Here is a 21867-nt window from a genome sequence, read left to right on the forward strand (position 1 = left end):
CGTTCATCATTGGTTAACCATGGCCCGTTGTGATGGAGGTGGGTGTTGTCTCTCTCAGTTTCTCAGTTTACCACTGGAGCGAGACAAAAGCTCGTCTATAGTGTCAGCTGCACCAAAGAAAGGCTGGCTGGGAAGTGGGAATGCGTTTGTGGGAACATTTTTAATGGCCAGACAGTGGCGCCATTACTCTCCTGACACCAATGTGGGAAATTTGTGTGAAGTCCATGACGTACCTCACAATACAGTTTATGGTGGCTCTTGCATCTTGCTAACAAAGTTTGGGAAGTATTGACGTGTTAAAAAAAAAGTAATATTCTTTTGACATTTCATGTGTGAATTTGATTTTGAAACACGGGGTAAAAACTGAAAAGGAGGTGTAGCCTAGCCCTAGGACACATGACATGCCACATATAGCCTACAGTAGGGCTACACAGATTCAAGAAGCTATATGGACTAGCACGCCGGGGAGCCCCTATGCTATTAAACAGGCAGAAAATAGCGTCTACTCAATGACACAAATGATGCAAGCCTAAAGCACCGCATGTAACAGTATATTACATTGACTGACTGGAAGAACCAGATCTAATCAAAAGCAATCATATATTTTTGGGATTGACATGATACTATTCCAGCTTCACTCCAAAATAAACGGATTGGTTTCACAAACAGGCTATAATCTAATAATCGATTAGTGAGAGGAAAGAAACGATCAAAAATAACCCAAATGATTACATTTGGCAATCATATTAGGCATTGAAAATAAATGTAAAAAAGATTCAAGATAAAGACGGAGCCGAATGAAAGGCGTGTCTCAGAGGCGTAGCTGAATGATGGAGGGAGCGCACACATCTTCAGCAAAAGCAGGATAAGGAGTGTCAACATTTCTCTATAACTGCCCATTCGCTTGCGTCAGTATTCGATGAGCGACTGAATAGAAAGGAAAGCACCTCCTATCTTTGGCATCAAGGGCTTTAAATCAGAAAAACAGAGAGAGCGAGCGAGCTGCAGTGAAAAGGGGAGGACCTGGCTACATCAACACATCACGTAAATTGTAAAATGTTATTGCTATAGAAGAACTCTAGCGTCAATGTATTTACTTGCACGCGTTACATGCGGGCATATTTAAATCCGCATCATCACAACGGATCTGGGGAAAGTAAACTTGAGGTAAGTTCGATTCATTTCAACTCAACACGTTCATCCATTCATTCATTCACTCTTCATTCCCTCACTCATCTATCCTACTGACTCATTCAACATTCTCTCCATTGTTCAGTATCTGGTGGAAATGTATATTTGCCTTAGGTTACATTTTACAGCAATAATAGTGAGGCCAGTCCTTTACTGTGTGATAATATCCAACCTGGCCATAGGATGAGACACTGTAGCGACGCTTTCAAGACAAGTGTGGGTTAACATACCCTCTTTATGAATACAAAAAGTACTCAGATGCGTCTGATTAAGGTCTGACCGACAACCACCTTCGCTTTCAAATGTGTGTTTGTGGTATACAGGACTCGAAACCCTGCATCTCTTTCTCAAAGTTAACCCCACAATACACTTTGCACAGATAATCCTATTTTCTCAATAGGGTTTGGAATGATATTTCATTTCTGACTTCCCATAGTTTACCATTGTGCTGTTGTATAGGCATATCGCTGCTATAGTATGATATGGTCATCCATATGGGATGTGCTACAATGTGGAGTGTGTGTTTGTGTAGCCTACAAGCGTGTGTGGGACTCGGGAGGAAGGGCTATCAATGTTTCGTTCATTCATTCAACAGTGTGGATGTCGCCGCCAAGCATTATGCCAGGGAATGAGTGATTGATGCTTTGATTTAATGCCGTTAAGTCGGTATCGCGGGCCCGTTAAGTCAAATTCCTGTGTGATTATCCAAGATGCGTGGTAGCAATTATGTCAGTCTTCTAAAAAGCCGTGGGAGACTGACACTTCGTTATTTGCGTGGGCATGGCATAGAAGGGGGCAAGCCTGAGCAATGCTGCTTTGACGTAAGCTACTCTGTAGTATACCCACGTCTTTGTTGTATAAGAATGTTGTGACGTACATAATACGTTTATGTTTGTGGGCTATAATGTCTGCATATATTCGATGAGGTTTACAGTGCCTTCATAAAGTATTCACATCTCTTGACTTTAATTTTTTTTTGTGTTACAGCCTGTATTTAAAATGTATTAGATATATTTTTGTTTAACTGGCCTACACACAATACCCCATAATGTCAAAGTGGAATTATATTTTTTACAAATTAATTCAAAATGAAAGGCTGAAATGTTTTGAGTCGATAAGTATTCAACCCGTTTGTTATGGCAAGCTTAAATAAGTTCAGGAGTAAAAGTCACATAATAAGTTGCATGGACTCACTCTGTGTGCAATAATATTGTTTAACATGATTTTTGAATGACTACTTCAAACACAGATTCAACCACAAATACCAGGAATGTTTTCCAATGTCTCTCAAAGAAAGGGCACCTATTGGTAGATGGGTAAAAATACAAAATTAATTACACTTTGGATGGTGTATCAATACACCCAGTCACTACCATGGTACAGGCGCACTTCCTAACTCAGCTGCCAGAGAGGAAGGAAACCGCTCAGGGATTGTGACTTTAAAACAGTTACAAAGTTTAATGACTGGGACAGGAGAAAACTGAGGATGGATCAACAACATTGTAGTTACTCCACAATAACCAACTAAGCTAATTTACAGAGTGAAAAGAAGGAAGCCTGTGCCGAATAAAAATATTCCAAAACGTGTACTGTTCGCAACAAGGCACTAAAGTAATACTGTAAAAAAGTGGCAAAGCAATATAACTTTTTGTCCTGAATACTAAGTGTTATGTTTGGGGCAAATCCAATACAACACGTTACTGAGTACCACTCTTCATATTTTCAAGCATAGTGGTGGCTGCATCATGTTATGAGTATGCTTGTAATCATTATTAAGTACTGGGGAGTTTTTTTGGGATAAAAAATAAACAGAATGGAGCTAAGCACCGGCAAAATCCTAGAGGAAAACATGGTTCAGTCTGCTTTCCACCAGACCCTGGGAGATGAATTCACCTTTCAGCAGCACAATAACCTAAAACACAAGGCCAAATCTACACTAAAGTTGCTTACTAAGAAGACAGTGAATGTAGAAGACAGTGAATGTTCCTGAGGGGCCAAGTTAAAGTTTTGACTTAAATCTGTTTGAAAATCTATGACAAGACCTGAACATGGTTGTTTAGCAATGATCAACAACCAATATGACAGAGCTTGAAGAATTTTGAAAATAATAATAGGCGAATGTTGCTCAATCCAGGTGTGGAAAGCTCTTAGAGACTTACCCAGAAAGGCTCACATCTGTTATCACTGCCAAAGGTGACTCAAGGGGTTTAATACTTATCTAATCAAGATATTAGTGTATTATTGTTCATACATTTTTCACAAATGTTAGAATTTTTCTTCCACTTTGACGTTAAAGTATTTTGTGTAGGTCGTTGACAAAAAATGGCAAATAAATCAATTTTAATCCCACTTTGTAACACAACAAAATGTGGAAAAAGTCAAGTGGTGTGAATACTTTCTGAAGGCATTCAAGGTTACCTGAGCAAATCTGTGCAGATAACACAAAGCAAAATAATACAATGCGGAGACTGAGGAATTTAAAAAATTTTCTGCAATGTTCACCTGTGTTGCATTGGGACAGAACTCATTCTAGCAAATTAAACTGTTTCCTTGAAGTAATGGTATAATTTCTTATTCTTACTCAAAGAAAGTAGCCAAATACAGGGAGCTCATTTTCTTTTCTCATAGCTTTGTAGCACAGTGTTTGCACAGTACACTCTTAGAAAATGAAAAGGTTCTCAATTTCTTCCAGGGTTCAGCAGGGGAACCTTTTCATCTGAGAATGGTTCGAAAGACAGGGTTCTAAAAGGGTTCTTTGTTGAGTGAAAAGGTTCTTACCTGACAACAAGGGCTGTTCTGCAGGTAAAGCCGAATAACCCTTTATGGTTCTAGGTAGTGGATATAGGCTACAACATTATAGACCACTCCGAAGATGTAGCCTTACTGCTAGAACTACAATCAATCATTTGAACTTGTATACTACACTTGGACATTTTACATTGGAAATCAATGTAATTATTTTGAGAAACAGAAAGAGATTTTCAAGGTAAACATTTCTACATTGCAAGAACAATGGTGGCATGTGAGAGGCATTAATTATGTATTGTAGGGGGTGAGACCCTCTTGAAGTGAATGATAAAGAGCCTGACTCTATAGCTGCTAGCATTAGCATGTGTTAGGAAAGTAGTGGGGCAATCGTCACAGCTTGATCGCCAGCGTCCAGGGAATTATCAACCATTTTTACCACCTCCAGCCAATAGGGAACCAGCTTCACATCAATGACCCCTGCATGGAAACCTTTCCTCAGACGTCACCAGATGTTAAGAATCTATGAATGTTTTAACCATTTACTGATTTAATGTTTTTCATTTAGCCTTTATTTAACTAGGCAAGTCAGTTAAGAACAAATTCTTATTTACAATGACGGCCTACATCATATTACAATTACTTGTCCCCTGTTAACTTTTGGTTGATGTGACTTTTTTTTTTACCATATCCAATCCTTTCAGGTCTAAACATTGAGAGGTATGGAGGAACTAGGGGTTGTTCATGTTTCTAGATGGGTCTATCGTGTCATGGGGCAGGGGGTGGTTGCCACTATGAACCTGTAGTAGGGTATCACAGGGGAGCTTTCAAAAGCACCGAAATGTAGACCCAGAGGAGCAATCGGTCCAACGATTGAAAAAGGAGAAACACACACACACACACACACATACACACACACACACACACAAACTGAGAAAAGACAGTGGATTCATCTAGCCAGGAGTCCATCGCTCTTCTCTCATGTCTTCTGCCCACTTTTCTCAAGGCCACCACCTAAGTGTTGTATGGCAACATCTGGCTCAACCTTCACCCGAGATCTGTAGTAATGGTAGCATAGAATATAATACAGTATGTCATGTCAGCATTGTCTTTGTTCTTTAGGAAATTCAACTGTAATTCATAGATCTAGAGATATTGTTCATACTCATTTCCATCAAAGAGTAACTACCCTCTATATCAAACTGTGTGTGTGTGTGTGTGTGTGTGTGTGTGTGCGTGCGTGCGTGCGTGCGTTGCCATGGTTTGGCAGTTATTCCTTGCTGAAATGCACAGGAATCAAGAGATTTGAGGTTGGAATTATTTTTGCTATTCTCATAACATTCGAAATCCCCCTCTCTTGACATAATGTTGTTTATCAGACATTTTGGTCTGTCTACTTACCTCCCCCACACCATTCTGGCAATACTGGTATGTACGGCACTTAATGTCTCTTATAGATCTGAGTGGGTGCTTGTGTGTGTGTCTGTGCAGATGGCCCATCTCCAAATGTTTGAATGGTCTTGTGGGAGTAACCAACATACATTAGTGCATACTAATTCAAAGTCCTCCTTTATTCAAGCTTACAGATGCCTTCAGAGATAAGACAATGTGGCTAGCAAGTTGTCAAATCTCGGTAGTGGTCCAAACATAGGAATTACCAAACTGTCAATGTCAGAAAGCTGTTAGTGAGGAAGAGTTTGGTGTAAATCCTTAAAATTGTCCTGTTGTGTTGTTGACCTCTCTGAAAAAGGATGTGACATAGAAGGGTGTGGGCAGGTATCCACGGCAACTGAATGCTGACAGGGGTGATGACATGTTTATGCCCCCGTCCCCAAATACAAAAGTCATTACCCCCTCCCTTTGTCTATCTCCCTTATGTGTGCGCACCCACGCGCGCAACACACACTCTCTTCCTCTGTCATAGATTTTCCTCTGGGCCCTGTTGCCACAGTAACCAGAGAACTCCCAGAGATATGTAGAAAAAAAAACACAACAGAGAAATCCCAGAGCTGCAGAGGGAGGGAACATGCACGCACACACCTATACATAATAGCAAGATACACCAACACAGCAAGAACACCTGCCCACCCAGCTCGTCTGCTGTCGTCAAGTGGTTTGCAGTTGTCACCGAGGGAGAGCATACATGGACCAAATCCGGGGACTAGATCGATTAGCAGACCTTCAATTAGTCACTCTTCTAAATCTGTCTCTCACCGGGGGAAAAGGACTGATGTCAAACATGAGCGACAAAAGCTCCTTCTGGAAATGCTACATTGTGTGAAATTACTTTGACGCTCCGTTCATACAGTAAATCAATATAACTAGAATCACAAACAGTCTCCCTTTAAGACCAGAGTGAGTGATTTATTTGATTTATTTTGTAAGGTACTTATAGATTTTTTTTTAAAACACGAAGCACGTGTCAGGGAAACAATATTAGATGTCTATTATTTTTAGTCTAACTGGGAAAAACAAGCTACGTGGTTAGTTTCCTCATATAAATCATCACAAATGATAATGTAGCCATAGGTTCACACGCCAGAAGAGGGGTTTCCAATCTTTCCCCATTGAAAGCAGTTTCAATCAAGCCTGAACTCAAGCAATAACGACACATATAATTAAAAAATCAATTGAATTATAACCGGATTATAGTTCCCGTCTAAATGTTGAACAGTGGCCTCCTGGGCTATATGATCTGACAATCACCCCGCCACTTGAAATGGCCACCAGACATGCAGCAGTGTCCAGGCTGTCACTATGCATGATATCACAGGCAGACAGATGGGGGTGGAAGTGTGGAAATGTCTCTGATGAGGGACCCAATCGCTCCACATGTCCATCATAACCAACCCAGTAGCGTCTGGACACAGCTGTACAGCAGCCACTGGGGGAAACGGACAGAGACAGAGCAATAACTCAAACCCTAGGAGTGACCTAGCACCATTTAATTATATAGCAAACCTGACAAAACATTTGGACTTGTTTTGATGTTCATACAGGGCATTAACAATGCTGTAAGCAAGAACCAATGCTTTTCACTGTTTGCCACAGTAGCATGAGGTCAATATTTCTTTGCGTCAACCAAAACTGAAATTAGCCGTTAGCTTTATAAGAACAGTTAGATGTAGGATCTTAATTTTATCACTATTTTTGCTGAGAATTTTCCTGCACAGCAGGAAATGAAAACTGGTAGTATATTCAATGTTTAAAAAGGCTTCTAACCTTTATAATTTCCACTTTAAAATGTCAGACTTGATTTGCCAAAAAATGTATCAATCCCTACAAAAATATCCATTAATTATAATCCACATTTCCTCTTGCTGCAGGATTATTTTCCTTCTTTATCAAACTAGTTCAAATTCAGATCCTACATATGTATGTATGGATAGTAATTGGGCAGCAGATCACAAGATACTGTAAAGACTAAATATTTGTGTATTATGCATGTTGTGTAGTGGGGTTGTGCCGCATAGCATCATGGAGGTTGTATGTGTTGAGATGATCACATTCTGGACAAATGGTTCAACTGAATTACTGTCTCAAGGCATTACAAAAGATTGGAGACGAGTAGGTCTGAACCTACGGTAACTATTCTGTCTGTAAAAAGTCTGGTTTTACAAGTTTAATTAAAACATTTATTTTTCATGGTACAGTCTAGGCTAATGTTAGCACAGTGGATTGCTAGCAGAGACAAGTGCATAGTCGAGCTAGCTAAGAGAGAGTTAGCATCATGGACTGCAGAAAAGGAGTCGAGGCGGACGTCGGAGTGGGAGAAAAAACATTTTAAGGCAGGAAAATACAGTATGGAACGGGCATATATTCAGCTGTGAAGACAAACTTTAGAATAAAAAAAATTGCTAAATGGGCAAACTTGAGGATGAAACGTCAGTGAGTGAAGTGATTGAAGATCGTGACTGAGGAAGATATTGCTGTGCTTGAAGACAATATTGAAGCGAGTGACAATCAGGAGCCTATTGAGAAATGTAAAATGGTTTCCACGTCACCAGGTTTAATAACAAAACATGCACCAGTAGCATAAATAGAATGCAAATGGAGATTATTTGGGATTTTGGTACACTGGGGAAGAAGGGGGAATTCACCAATCACCTCAGTCCACAAGCCGTTCTTGTTGTCCATTCCATTTTTCAGGGGTAATCCTCACACTCGGGTCCTCAGCCAATCCGGTACACAAGGGGGGTAGTCCCACAGTCCAGGTCACAACAGCTAATCACACAGCTATTGTTCTCTCTTCTCCCACTCTTCATATCACACTTTGTTCTCTCCTTACTCTGCCCCTTTGTGCAGGCTGCTCCCTCCTTTATCCCCAAGTTCTCCCTGGCTTAACGAACCACAGCCTTGCCTCGTTGGGGCAGGAAGTCCATATAAGGCTCGGGGGTGGGGCCGGCGGTCTGCAAGATATCTCCCCTCAATAACCACTCCCCTCACCTCTCCCTGCCGTCTGCCACAAACTATTTGTTCAGCACTTTTGAAATGTACAGCAACAGAATTCAGAACATGTGCCTTTCTTACAGTGTTCTCCCTGTACACCAAGTCAGAACTGTAGGATAAATAAAGGGGGCATATAAGCAGACAATGAAAGCTCTTACAATATTCAATGATTATATTTCTCTAAAACAGGTTATAGGCTACATGTGCACCACCAAGTCAGAACAGTAGGCGACATTAAGAGGGGAAAATAGACCAAACTATTAGGGTGAGGCACATGGGCTACTAACAGCTTACTACACAACATACAATTAGTATGTTGTGCTCACTTGAACAGGAAGGAGGCGCGACGGTCCTCCATGGGCAAATTTTGTCATCAAACTTTGTCATCAAAATCTGTCATTCTCTGGATTTGTGGTGCTTTCAAGACAACTGGGAACTCTGATAAAACAAGGTTGAATCATGATGACTGTGATCTTCAAGTCATAGCTTTAGAAAGAGGCCCAAGTTCCCAACCTACAATTCCTAGTTGGATGACTGTTCAAAACGCAGTTCCGAGTTAACAGTTGTTTTGAGCGCGGCACAAATCTTGCTTCATTGACAGCATGGCCAATGTTGAATGTTTATCATTTTAAGCTTGGAAAAGAGACCCTTAATCCAGACTTGGGACCACACTGCCACTCCAATGAATAGCAGAATAATAATCGCTTTGCTAATAATCGCTTTGCTACAGCCTTCCCTGTAGCTCAGTTGGTAGAGTATGGTGTCTGCAACACCAGGGTTGTGGGTTCGATTCCCACGGGGGGCCAGCACAGAAAAAAATGTATGATATGTATGAAATTGTATGAAATGTATGCATTCATTACTGTAAGTCGCTCTGGATAAGAGCGTCTGCTAAATGACTAAAATGTAATGTAAAAAATGCAATGCTTGCAGTTAGCCACTGATTACTTCCCAACCACTCACTGTACAATTTGTGATTTCCAACTTCTGTAATGTTTATGTCCAATGGCCGATGAGCACCGATACGTTTTATCTATAATTTCTGTTCATTATTTCTCTTTATATGACAAGGATTAAAAATGATTTGCCAGTAGATTGTCGACTTGATTCATGATGATGACTGCTAGCTAAGATTTAGAAAGTATGATGTTGACATGATCAGTCCAATCAAAGCTACTGTAGATATAACGTGATTTGACGTCATTTTATCTGTGGCCAATGACCTTGAGCTTTCTTGGATGGGCACTTCTAATGTAATTCTATGGCAGCACCCAAGGGGCTTGAATTTTCGTGCTCTATCCTTATACTCGGCGGTGACAGAACCTTGACAGAACCATGACCAACACCTACGCTCCGTATTTTCCGCTGGCTGCCCCACCACCACAGAAAGCACTGAGCTAGGCTGAAACACCTGCATTTTGGAGCTGCCTTACTCAATAAGGCAAAAAGAGACCATGTTTGTATGCAGCTTTATTAACTCAATTATTTATTTACTTTTTTACATTGCAAACTGATATGTGACACGTATTAATGCCAAAATATCGTGCAAAAAACAGGCAAGCCACAAAATGTAGCAAAAAAGTGTGGGGCTCAAAACAGGTGGGGCTCTGACTCACCTGCCCTGAATGACGGGTCGCCACTGTTGCTGAAAGGTTTAGGTTCCACAAAAGAAATCAGGAAGAGGGAGAATCAGTGAAAATGTTTGCTAAAGAAACTTTAATGATGTTTTAAATGACACCATTAGAGACAGACTAGTATGTGGCCTACGGAGTGAAGCTACACAAAAGAGACTATTGAAGTCAGTGTGGAACTAGCTGCTAAAGAGGCTCAGCAGACAGGGAAATCAGGACGAGTGCACACGAGTGGAACTGAAAATCAGAGACAGGGAAATCAAGGCACATGCTTCCACTGTGGCAAAGCGGGACATCTACAGTACATGCTGGTGTAAGGACATGGATTGCTGAGCCTGTGGTAAAAAGGGCCACTATGCACAAGCCTGCAGAAACAAAAAGAGATCAAAGAAAGAGACGTTCCTACGAAAGCAAAAGAGACATGTTCATGCTGTTGAGCAAGAGATCACAGAGGTGAGTGACTCAGATGAGGAAGTCACATTGAAAATAGTGACTGTGGGGAGGGGGAGGGGGGAGGGGGGGTCTGTATCTCTGTGTCAGACACAGTCTCCGAAAAGACACTGAAACACCTTCCACTTCAGCCAGTACACATCGCGTTTAGGACTTACACAGGCGAAGAGGCATCCCTGAGGTCACAGTTCAGTTAAATGGCCAAACTGAAGCTTTCACTCTACGTAATAAAAAGAGACTATCCATCACTACTGGGACACTCGTGGCTGGAGAAAATCACACTGGACTGGCCATCAGCGCCTACAATGACACATGGAGACACAGGCCTACCCGCCATCTTAAAGAAACATGGAGGAATATTTAATGGAGAGCTGGGTAGCATGAAAGACATAATAGTGAAGCTTAGCATTAAGCCAGACAAAAAAACGAAGTTTCCATAAGGACGACCCGTACCTTATGCTATCAGACCAAAAGTTTAGCCTGACTTGGACACTTTAGTCATGAACAAAGTACTGGAGCCGATCAGTGTGAGTGAATGGGCGACACCCATCTTACCTGTCCCTAAAGGAAAACTCCACCCAACAACTATATCCACCCAACAAATATCCATTGTTGATATAGTCCCAAAATGTTTTGCTTGTCAGAAAGTTTGCAAGATATGTGACTCAAAATACAGAAATCATCCCTGTATGATGCACTGTGCATCATACGATGCTGCGTTTTGCATCATATGATGCAAAATACATCATACAGGGATGATATCTGTATTTTGAAAGGTACATATCTTGAAAATGTGATTGCTGACATTCAAAACATTTTGGGACGATGAGTTGTCTGCTGAGCAGTATCTGCTACTAAACATCGACAACCTTTTCGCAGGTTTAGCTGTGGGTCAAAAGTTCAGCAAAATCGACTTCGTCATTGACGCTAGGGGCCTCCACAAGGCTCTGTCCAAGGTCAAGACTATCTTGGACTCCCCAGCTCCTCAGAACATTAGCCAGCTACGTTCTTTCCTTGGGTTAATTGAATTACTACGGACGTTTTATCCCGAGCATAGCAATGAAGCTGAAGCCGCTGCATCAGTTGCTTTGTCAGGACAAAACATGGAAATGAACAGAACAATGCGAGAAAACATTTGTGAAAACCAAGGAAACACTCATGAAATCTGAGGCATTGACACACTTTGACCCGTCATTGCCCATCCAACTAGCTTGTGATGCTAGTCCCAATGGTGGGGGAGCAGTAGTGTCCCATATCATGCCTTCCGAGCATCTTTGGACATCATACTGGGATTCCGTCACTTGTAGTGAGCAGAATGCAAAGGTGGACTTTGTTATTGTCAACACACACCTATGACATCAAATATCGCAAGTCAGAACTGCACTGCAAGTCAGAACTGCACTGCAACGCAGATGGACTTTCCAGGTTGCAACTACTTGTGGTTAAGCCGTTGTCACGTCAAGTTGACATCTTCTACTTTAGACAAATGGAAATGCACCAGTCACTTCAACACAAGTGCGGAGAACACCAGAAAGACCCAGTGTTATCTGATGTGATGGACATCGTCATCAAAGGCAGAACCGCAGGAGATGCTGAGGAACTAAAACCCTACCTTTCCATGAGAACTGAGCTGTCAGTACAGACCGGTTGTCTGCTGTGGGGGAGGAGAGTTATCATTCCACCTTCTCTGAGGAAACCAGTGTTGCACCAATTACACTCAGGTAATTGTGGAATGGTTCGCATGAAAGAGATCGCACAAGCTACTTCTGGTGGCCTGGACTGGATGGAAGCATTGAGGAGAAAGCAAAAACACGTTCCTCATGTCAGAAGGTTCGCAATGTACCTCAACTTTCACCTCTTCATCCGTGGAATTGGCCTGAGGAAGCGTGGCAACACATACACGTCGACTTCGCAGGTCCTTTCAAAGACAGAAGGTTTCTCGTGGTCATGGATGCTCATAGCAAGTGGCCAGAGGTCTACTACTGAAGAGAAGACCATCGAGGAGCTTGGAGAAGTATTTAGTCGGTTCACTAATCCATTTTGTTTGTGACAACAAACTGCAGCTAGTGTCCCAAGAAATGTCTACGTTCCTACAGATGAATGGCATACAACACATCAGGTCTGCACCGTATCATCTATCTACCAACAGGCTAGCAGAGAGGTTCATTCAGACCATGAAACATGACTTAAAAGCAGCTCAAGGAACACTGCAGCAACTCTTGAAAAGCTTCCTGCTATCCCACAGGAACACTCCTCATGCAACCACCAAAGCCTCGCCTGCATCGCTACTCATGAAGAAAGAGCTATGTACAAGCTTCGACCTACTCAAACCTCTGAACACAAAGTAGACGTCAACAGGGGAGTCATGTCAAACATTGTGAACTGAGAGCAAAGGACAGAGCTTTCAATCCTGAAGAAACTGCCTTAGCTAGGAACTACCTCAGGGTTCCTGCCACAGTCATTACTCAGGCTCGTCTTGTATCCTACACGGTCCACACTGCAGAAGACGTTGTCTGGAAAAGGCACACAGATCAGTTCCTGTTGAGTAACTCAACACTGACAGAACCACCAGTCATGAGCGGTCCAGAACTGTTACTGGATGACACCATGACCCTGGAGGCTCACAGTCACCTTCTCAGGACTGTTATTCATAATGGGGACAATTTATGTAGGAGGTGAGGAGTTGTGATTTTGGGGTTATGCCGCAGAGCATCATTGGCATGTACGTGTTGAGACGATCACGTTCTGTATAAATGGCTGAACTGAATTCCTCTCTCCCGTATCATCATCATTTAATTGTTATAAAGATGTGGTTGTGAAACCCAAAAGACATAACAATGTACTCATACGTGTATGATGATAGCCAAGTATATTTGACCCAGTAAAGCAGTGGAGAGCTCAGTGTGTGTGCGATGGCCTCCCGCTCTGCTCGAACATGAATGAATCAGAGTGTTGTTTGATATGTTGGACAGGACCAGGTGTTGGTGGGAAGCATTGGCAGCTCCTCAGAGAGCAATACAGTGATCACAGAGCTGTGTGGTGTACTTATTAAAGCCCAACTTCCAATAGAGAGAGAGAAAGAGAGACAGAGAGAGGGAGGGAGAAGGAGAGAAAGAGAGGAAGGGAGAGAAAGGAAGATAAAAATAGAGTGAGTGGGTGAGAGAGAGAGACAGAGAGAGGAAGAGAGAGAGAAATCAACACCTCTTTTAGATGAACACAGAGAGGTGTCTGCTCTTACTTTGGAAACTCCAAGGGCTCCCACATACTTCAAACAGAATGCTCTGCATGGAGTACCACAGGAGCCTTACTCTAGAGACTTTCGCCAGAGCTCCAGCTAGCATATGTCTGGTCCATGGGAATCCTTTGGCTGTAACACACAAGGCTCAGATACCCACAGGGGGAAATATGTCTCCTGCTGCTCAATGATCTGAAAGCACTTAATAGGTGGGAACAACATGGCAGGGTCTGGAAGTACAGTACATTCAAGTGATATTTTGCTTGTGAAGATAGAGTGGACTATCCCTTTAACATAAAGAGTAATGGGTTTCACAATATTGTTTCTACCTGCCCAGGCTTATTAAAACGTCCGCCCCTTTTTTTTCAATTTTCGCCTAAAATGACATTCCCAAATCTGCCTGTAGCTCAGGACCTGAAGCAAGGATATGCATATTCTTAATACAATTTGAAAGGAAACACTTTGTACTTTGTGGAAATGTGAAATGAATGTAGGAGAATATAGCACATTAGATCTGGTAAAAGATAATACAAAGAAAAAAAATGTGTTTTTTTGTATCTTTTTTGTACCATCATCTTTGAAATGCAAGAGAAAGGCCATAATGTATTCTTCCAGCCCAGGCGCAATTTATATTTTGGCCACTAGATGGCAGAAGTGTATGTGCAAAGTTGTATTTCTGTTCAGAATTTTGTATCAAGACTGCCCAAATGTGCCTAATTGGTTTATTAAAAACTTTTCAAATTCAACCTCATGCTAATCGCATTAGCCTACGTTAGCTCAACCGTCCCGAGGGGGACCCACCAATCCTGTAGAGGTTTAAAGATAAATATTCACAAGATAAGCACGGCATAGAACTCTGGTGGCTCAGTTATGGGGTGGGGTGCATTTTCCTGGCATGGTTTAGGTCCACGCAACCCCTAGAGGGCAAGGTAAACACCAATAAATACACAGCCATTCTGATTGATAACCTTCAACCTATGGTGAAGCATTTCTATCCTGATGGGAGTGGTCTCTTCCAGGAAGACAATGTCCCCATCCACAGGGCACGAGTGGTCACTGAATGGTTTGATGAGCATAAAAACGATGTAAACCATATGCCATAGCCATCTCAGTCATCAGATCTCAACCCAATTGAAAACTTATGGGAAATTCTAGAGTGGCACTTGAGAAAGCGTATTCCACAACCATCAACAAAACACCAAATTATGGAATTTCTTGTGGAAGAATGGTGTCGCGTACCTGCAATAGAGTTCCAGACACTTGTAGAATCTATGCCAAGGCGCATTGAAGCTGTTCTGGCAGCTCGTGGTGACCCATGCCCTATTAAGACACTTTATGTTGGTGATGCTTTGAGTGTTTTTAACGACACAGAACTGATACCAATCACTTGATTAAGTGACAGATAGCTGGCAAAATGCTTTTTTGACCATGTCCCTATGTTTGAGCAAATCCCCCAACCAAAACCTTGAATTGGTCATTTTGACTCGAGATCCGGACTGTTCTTCCTCTTAGTCTCTCACTCAGTCATCCTCCCATACAATGGCAATCTGTCAGCCCTCCCCAGGCTTAGCCCCCTTCCATTTCACCTTATTTCTCCACAACCTCCATACCCAAAGCAAGATGAATGACTCCCTAATGCAATCTGACTATAGTGTTGATGGCAGATGACACACACAATCTCTCTCTCTCTCGCTCGCTCGCACGCGCACACACACACACACACACACACACACACACACACACACACACACACAGCAGTGCAATTCTTATTTGCATGTCTGAAAGTGCTCTCATGTGACTGATTGGGTATTGAACCTGGGTTATCTGTCGCCTCAGGATTGTGTTAGCCCTCTGAGCTAAAGCCTAGGCAAGGTTATTCATCATGCAAGCATAGCTTACTGAACCACCTCTGTTACACTCATTGTCATGCACCTGAGCTCACATCTGGAAATGCAATAGTCCTACATAACACCCCAACTGTGAAGCTATAGTATTGCTTTTCCTAACATCCATTTTTATCCATTACCACTGAGCATTAAGATCAATGGTACATGTAATACATTTTCAATGGCTATTTGGATCAGTCTATTGTGTCGATGTTTTCCATACCTTTCCGTTCTCTGGCATTATTGCAAGGCAGTCCTCATGGAACATTGGACCCCACAAACAATAGCCTAGTCTGAGATGTGTTTTTTTGCTTGCCGTGACAATCTACATAGGAGTTGGCAAGACAGCACAAACAGATGTGTGCCCAGGCTACACAAACACACCTTTGATGACAATGTGCTTGGCCTCTGCTTCCCACTGCACAGTGCTTTCATAGATCTGAGAGCCCATCAATTAACTGCCTCTCCTGTGTCTTGTTCAGGTTAATGATAATCTATGATGGCAAGCTTGGCTTTAAAGGGACCAGCTTGTTTCACTGTTTATCTCAGTCGAGGGTCTCTGAGATATTGTTCAAGTGCACTAGAAGATAGCGAGGATGCTATTTAGATAAGATAATGTATGCTTTCTCGAGATCAAGCTCACTGTATGTCATGATTATGCTATTGTGTTGTGTGTGATCTCACTCTAATGTGATTGTAGTGGGGATATTTGTATTGCCTTGTCCCAGCTGGCAAAAGTGATTAACATGACATCATGTCAACCAACTACTCCTGCTGGGGTAGATTCAACTACAACTACAAAGCGAATGGCATTCATGTTTTTTCTGATACTGCTTCTGATCCCATCCTTCGATGACCATTCCTGATCTTCTCTTCCTTCTCTTCCTCAGGTCTTAGGAAACAAATAACAACAGGGATCCCAACCCCCACCCAACATGCCGGAGCAGAGCAATGACTACCGTGTTGTGGTGTTTGGGGCTGGCGGTGTGGGCAAGAGCTCCTTGGTCCTTCGGTTTGTCAAGGGAACCTTCCGGGACACCTACATCCCCACCGTGGAGGACACCTACCGCCAGGTGATCAGCTGTGACAAGAGCGTGTGCACCCTCCAGATCACCGACACCACGGGCAGCCACCAGTTCCCCGCCATGCAGCGCCTGTCTATCTCCAAGGGCCACGCCTTCATCCTGGTCTACTCCGTCACCAGCCGCCAGTCTCTGGAGGAGCTCAAGCCCATCTACCAGCAGGTGCTGGCCATCAAGGGCAGCGTGGACGCCATCCCCGTCATGCTGGTGGGCAACAAGAGCGACGAGACCCAGCGTGAGGTGGAGACCAAGGAGGGTGAGGCGCAGGCAACAGCATGGAAGTGTGCTTTCATGGAAACCTCGGCCAAGATGAACTGCAACGTCAAGGAGCTCTTCCAGGAGCTGCTCACCCTGGAGAAGAAGAGGAACATGAGTCTGAGCGTCGACGGCAAGCGCTCCGGCAAGCAGAAGCATGCCGACAAGCTTAAGGGCAAGTGCAGCATCATGTAGGGAGGGAGAGGTGATGCCTGACCCCTAGGAGGAAAGACAGAGGTTGGGGAGGGTAGTGGTGGTGGTGGTGGTGGAAAGGGTGGGCGTTCTTGAAGAGACTCACTTTGAGGAATGGAGGGAAGGTTGGGGTGGGGGTGGAATGGGGGTCGTCTGAGAGGGATTTTGTTATCCTGTAAGAGGCAACCCCCCCCCCCACTTTATACCACTACCCCCATCTCCACCTTTCCCCCACTCTGCTCATACCATTAACCAGGAATCGCCCCTAGGGCAGAGTCAACCCGTCTGTCTCACTGGTTTTGATTTGGAGGTTTGCCTCTCCATCAAAAAATGTATGCCACTGAAGGCCCAAATAGAAAAGTTTGGGACACAAGAGTCAAGTTCTAAGAGAAGGTCAAATATTGATGCATCTCTGCTGTGATGGGAAAAAGTAAAGAATATGGAGCCCTGAGAATTCATATCCTGTTCAGGGTATAATGACAAAAAGGGGAACTCCCTACACAGTGCCCATTTCAATATTATTCACTCCACGTGCGCCCTCTTTTCCCTATAGCTGTCTGTCTCCTGCTAATATGAGATAGCCACATGACTCTTATGATTGTGAAAGGTAATAGGGTGGATTTGCGGGAGATGAGAGGGTATCAAGTTTAATGTGAAAGTAATGGAAACATGACTTTCATCAATTCAAGTACATTTCCATAAGCACAAGTTGGACTTTCGCCCTTCAGTCTCTCTGTATTTACCTGGTAATTGGATGGGAGTTGAGAACTAGACATTGTCATCAATAAAGGGCTCTATTCAATCTGTATAGCAGAAGTTCAGCGTTACAGCATAATTTAAATTTAGAGGCAATGTTCTCTCGTTAGAGGAGACTGCATTCACGGTAAACACTGCATACAGTGCATTCGGAAAGTATTCTGACCCCTTGACTTTTTCCCCAAAAATGTATGTAACAGCCTTATTCTAAAATGGATGAAAAAAAAACATAAATCTACACACAATACCCCATAATGACAAAGCAAAAACAGATTTTTAGAACTGCTTGCAAATGTTAAAAAAAATATATGAAATATCACATTTACAATTTACATTGCAAAAATGTCTAAAAACCTGTTTTCACTTTGTCATTATGGAGCATTGCGTGTAGATTGATGAGGATTTTTATTTATGTGTTCCATTTTAGAATAAGGCTGTAATGTAACAAAATGTGGAAAAAGTGAAGGGGTCTGAATACATTCCGAATGCACTGTATGTTGGCTCAATCAGAAATGACCTTTACATTTCTATCGCTGCAGCGATACAGATTGAATAGAGCCCCAAGTTGTTGACTGAAAGTTATTGATTCATTATACAGTGCATTCTGACATTTTTCAGACCCCTTGACTTTATCCACCTTTTGTTACGTTACAACCGTATTCAAACATTTAAAATAGGTTTTTAGAAATTTTAGCAATGTTATTAAAAATAAAAAGGTGAAATATCACATTTACATAGGTATTCAGACCCTTTACTCAGTACTTTGTTGAAGACCTTTGGCAGCAATTACAGTCTTGAGTCTTCTTGGGTATGACGCTACAAGCTTGGCACACCTGTATTTGGGTAGTTTCTCCCATTCTTTTGTGCAGATCCTCTCAAGCTCTGTCAGGTTGGATGGGGAGTGTCACTGCACAGCTATTTTCATGTCTCTCCAGATCAGGTTCAAGTCCAGGCTTTGGCTGGGCCACTGAAGGACATTCAGAAACTTGTCCCGAAGCCACTCCTGCATTGTCTTGGCTGTGTGCTTAAGGTCGTTGTCCAGTCGGAGGTCCTGAGTGCTCTGGAGCAGGTTTTCATCAGGGCTCTCGCTGTAGTTTGCTCCGTTCATTATTCCCTCGATCCTGACTAGTCTCCCAGTCCCTGCCACTGATAAACATCCCCACAGCATGATGCTGCCACCACCATGGTTCACCGTAGGGATGGCGCCAGGTTTCCTCCAGACGTAACGTTTGGGATTCAGGCCAAAGAGTTCAATCTTGGTTTCAGCAGACTAGAGAATCTTGTTTCTCATGGTCTGAGAGTCTTTAGGTGCCTTTTGGAAAACTCCAAGTGGGCTGTGCCTTTTACTGAGGAGTGGCTTCCGTCTGGCCACCATAAAGGCCTGGTTGGTGGAGTGCCGCAGAGATGTTTGTCCTTCTAGAAGATTCTCCAATCTCAACAGAGGAACTCTGGAGCTCCTTCAGAGTGACCATCGGGATATTGGTCACCTCCCTGACCAAGGCCCTTCTCCCCAGATTTCTCAGTTTGGCCGGGTGCCAGCTCTAGGAAGAATTTCCAAACTTCTTGCATTTAAGAATGATGGAGGCAACTTTGTTCTTGGGGACCTTCAATGCTGCAGACATTTTTTGGTGTCCTTCCCCAGATCTGTGCATCGACACAATCCTGTCTCCGAGCGCTACGGACAATTCCTTCGACCTCATTGCTTGGTTTCTGCCCTGACATGCACTGTCAACCTTATATAGACAGGTGTGTGCCTTTCCAAATCATGTCCAATCAATTGAATTTACTACAGGTGGACTCCAGTCAAGTTGTAGAAACATCTCAAGGATGATCAATGGAAAAAGGATGTACCTGAGCTCAATTTAGAGTCTCTGTAAATATATGTCTTATATTTTTTTATTTGAATTACATTTGCTAAAATGTCTAAAAACCTGTTTTCGCTCTGTCATTATGGGGTATTGTGTGTAGATTGAGGAGGAAAATATTTATTTAATCAATTTTAGAATAAGGCTGTAACGTAACAAAATGTGGAAAAAGTAAAAGTGTCTGAATAGTTTCCGAATGCACTGTATATTGCAGGTACAGGTTAGGCCTATCAAAGGTTGCTAATTAACGGTAGCATGTGTAGTAATAAAAAGATAGGAAATATAGCTGCAAGTGGTCTCTGCATTTTGCTGTTCATTTGAAATGCCTTTCCTACCAGTTGACTTGACATTTTGTATCATTTCAACATTTAAGTGAGCTTTAGCTAAACAAAGCACAAGCAAATAACAAAAGCAACAAGCAGTCAATGCACGTTTGAAATGTAAACGTTTTTGAAGAAATGTAATTAATCTCTATAGCACAAATATTTGAACCCTCATATCATTAAATTAGGTGTCTATATCAATGTTGATCACATTATATTCCTATCTTCTGTTAATATACTGTATAATATACTGTAAATAATATATTTTATGCTCCAAATGCTCATATTGTCTTGCTTTGCCTCTCCTCCCTATTGAATATTTGTTGCAATCCAAAAATCACATGCCATTGCATTAGCAATATGACAGCACTTTGAGGATTTGGAGCACAGTGACATTTGATCTTTTGGTAAACCCTTTGACGTGCTCTGGATGAATAATTTCACTTGAGGGTATTTTGCAATTTGAATCATATAAAGGAACTGCCAAATAAAGACAACTAAATGTACATATGATTGGTAATTGGTCAATTTACATGCACACTGTTACATGCAATGTCTGAAGCAGTGATGTAGTGGTAATAAAATAGGTAGGTAAACTCTGATTGCCAGTCGCAGTGAGAAAAGTAACTCTCCCTATATTTTCAATGCATTTTTCCCCAAAAGGCGGGAAAACTGTTGTGCAAAAAAAGTGGGTAAACTTCCTTTACTTGCGTTTACACTCCACTACACCACTAGTTTAAAGAATGAGTCCTGCAGGAGTAAGTACATGATCATTTTACTTAGAGAAATACTTGCTCCTAGGTGTGCTGTACCATTTCATTCATGGCCTAATATGAATAGAATGATAGAACATTTATCCAACACTAACCCCTCATCCCAATAGATGTCCCTATCTTTTCAACAGCCTGACTGTTTTGTATTCAGTTAGTTCCCAGAAAGAAAATGACATCTGTCGTTCCTGTACATGTTCACTGTTTCCTCCCAGACAGTGTTGTTATAACAGCACCATGATTACATTGTAGATGTTATTCTACTCTGTCTGAATACTGACACGTCGTGTCATGCATTATTGAAGCAGAGGGAGATTCTGTGCAGCAGCTGCAGCTGGATGGGTGATGGCTACCGAACAAGCTGTCTTCTTCATTGATTGGCTAGCGGCGAAAAAGCCCACGAGTCCGGCGGTTGGAAGGAGCGGGCTGAAATCAATGGGGGGGATTTGCTCGGAGGATTGGACAGGTTGCAACAGTGTTTGATCACTGCAGAGAACGAGCACGAGCTGCCATCGGGATGCTTACTAAGTAGAAGGCAGGAGAGAGAGAGAGGAAGAAGCCAACAGACAGCTATAAGGGGATTACACAGGGCCAATGGGCCATAGTAGTAGCCTAGGCAGGAGGACAATGTGTACACCACAGTATACAGGGTTACAGAGTGTCACTCTTTCACCGACAGATACAGATTCAAGGCTGTCTTACCCTATCATTAGCAACGCATGACTGACTCCAATGTGCTCTGACTGGGGAAGGGTCAAGAAGAGATGTTCCCCATGACATTTTTCAGTGTTACTTTATATTAACGCCATCATCCAGAGATACAATATTATGGACAGAGGAGCAACACCTAAATGTAGCTACCTCTGTATTTGTTTTGATTTGATCAGATGATGAGATCCTTTTCAGGGCATGACAAAAATAGCATTCTTCCTGCCCTGCGAGAGAGTCCTTATTGTACATTTCAGAGAGAGGCATGTTCGTTCTACGTAGCATATATCGTAACGCGCCGCTGTATTTCTGGGTGAGAATGACACCAC

At 42.5% G+C, this 21867-nt stretch overlaps 1 protein-coding gene across 1 annotated transcript; it reads left to right on the forward strand.

Annotated features, from left to right (window-relative positions):
• Positions 1-614: 614 nt before the first annotated feature.
• On the forward strand, positions 615-18055 carry diras1a (DIRAS family, GTP-binding RAS-like 1a). Its single transcript, XM_029706585.1, has 2 exons — positions 615-1167; positions 16478-18055. The coding sequence occupies exon 2, from the start codon at positions 16523-16525 to the stop codon at positions 17117-17119; it is 597 nt and encodes a 198-aa protein (XP_029562445.1). The 5' UTR covers positions 615-1167; positions 16478-16522; the 3' UTR covers positions 17120-18055.
• The last annotated feature ends 3812 nt before the right edge of the window (positions 18056-21867 follow it).

Source organism: Salmo trutta, chromosome 22 (genome assembly GCF_901001165.1).
Source record: "Salmo trutta chromosome 22, fSalTru1.1, whole genome shotgun sequence".
Lineage (NCBI taxonomy): Eukaryota > Metazoa > Chordata > Actinopteri > Salmoniformes > Salmonidae > Salmo > Salmo trutta.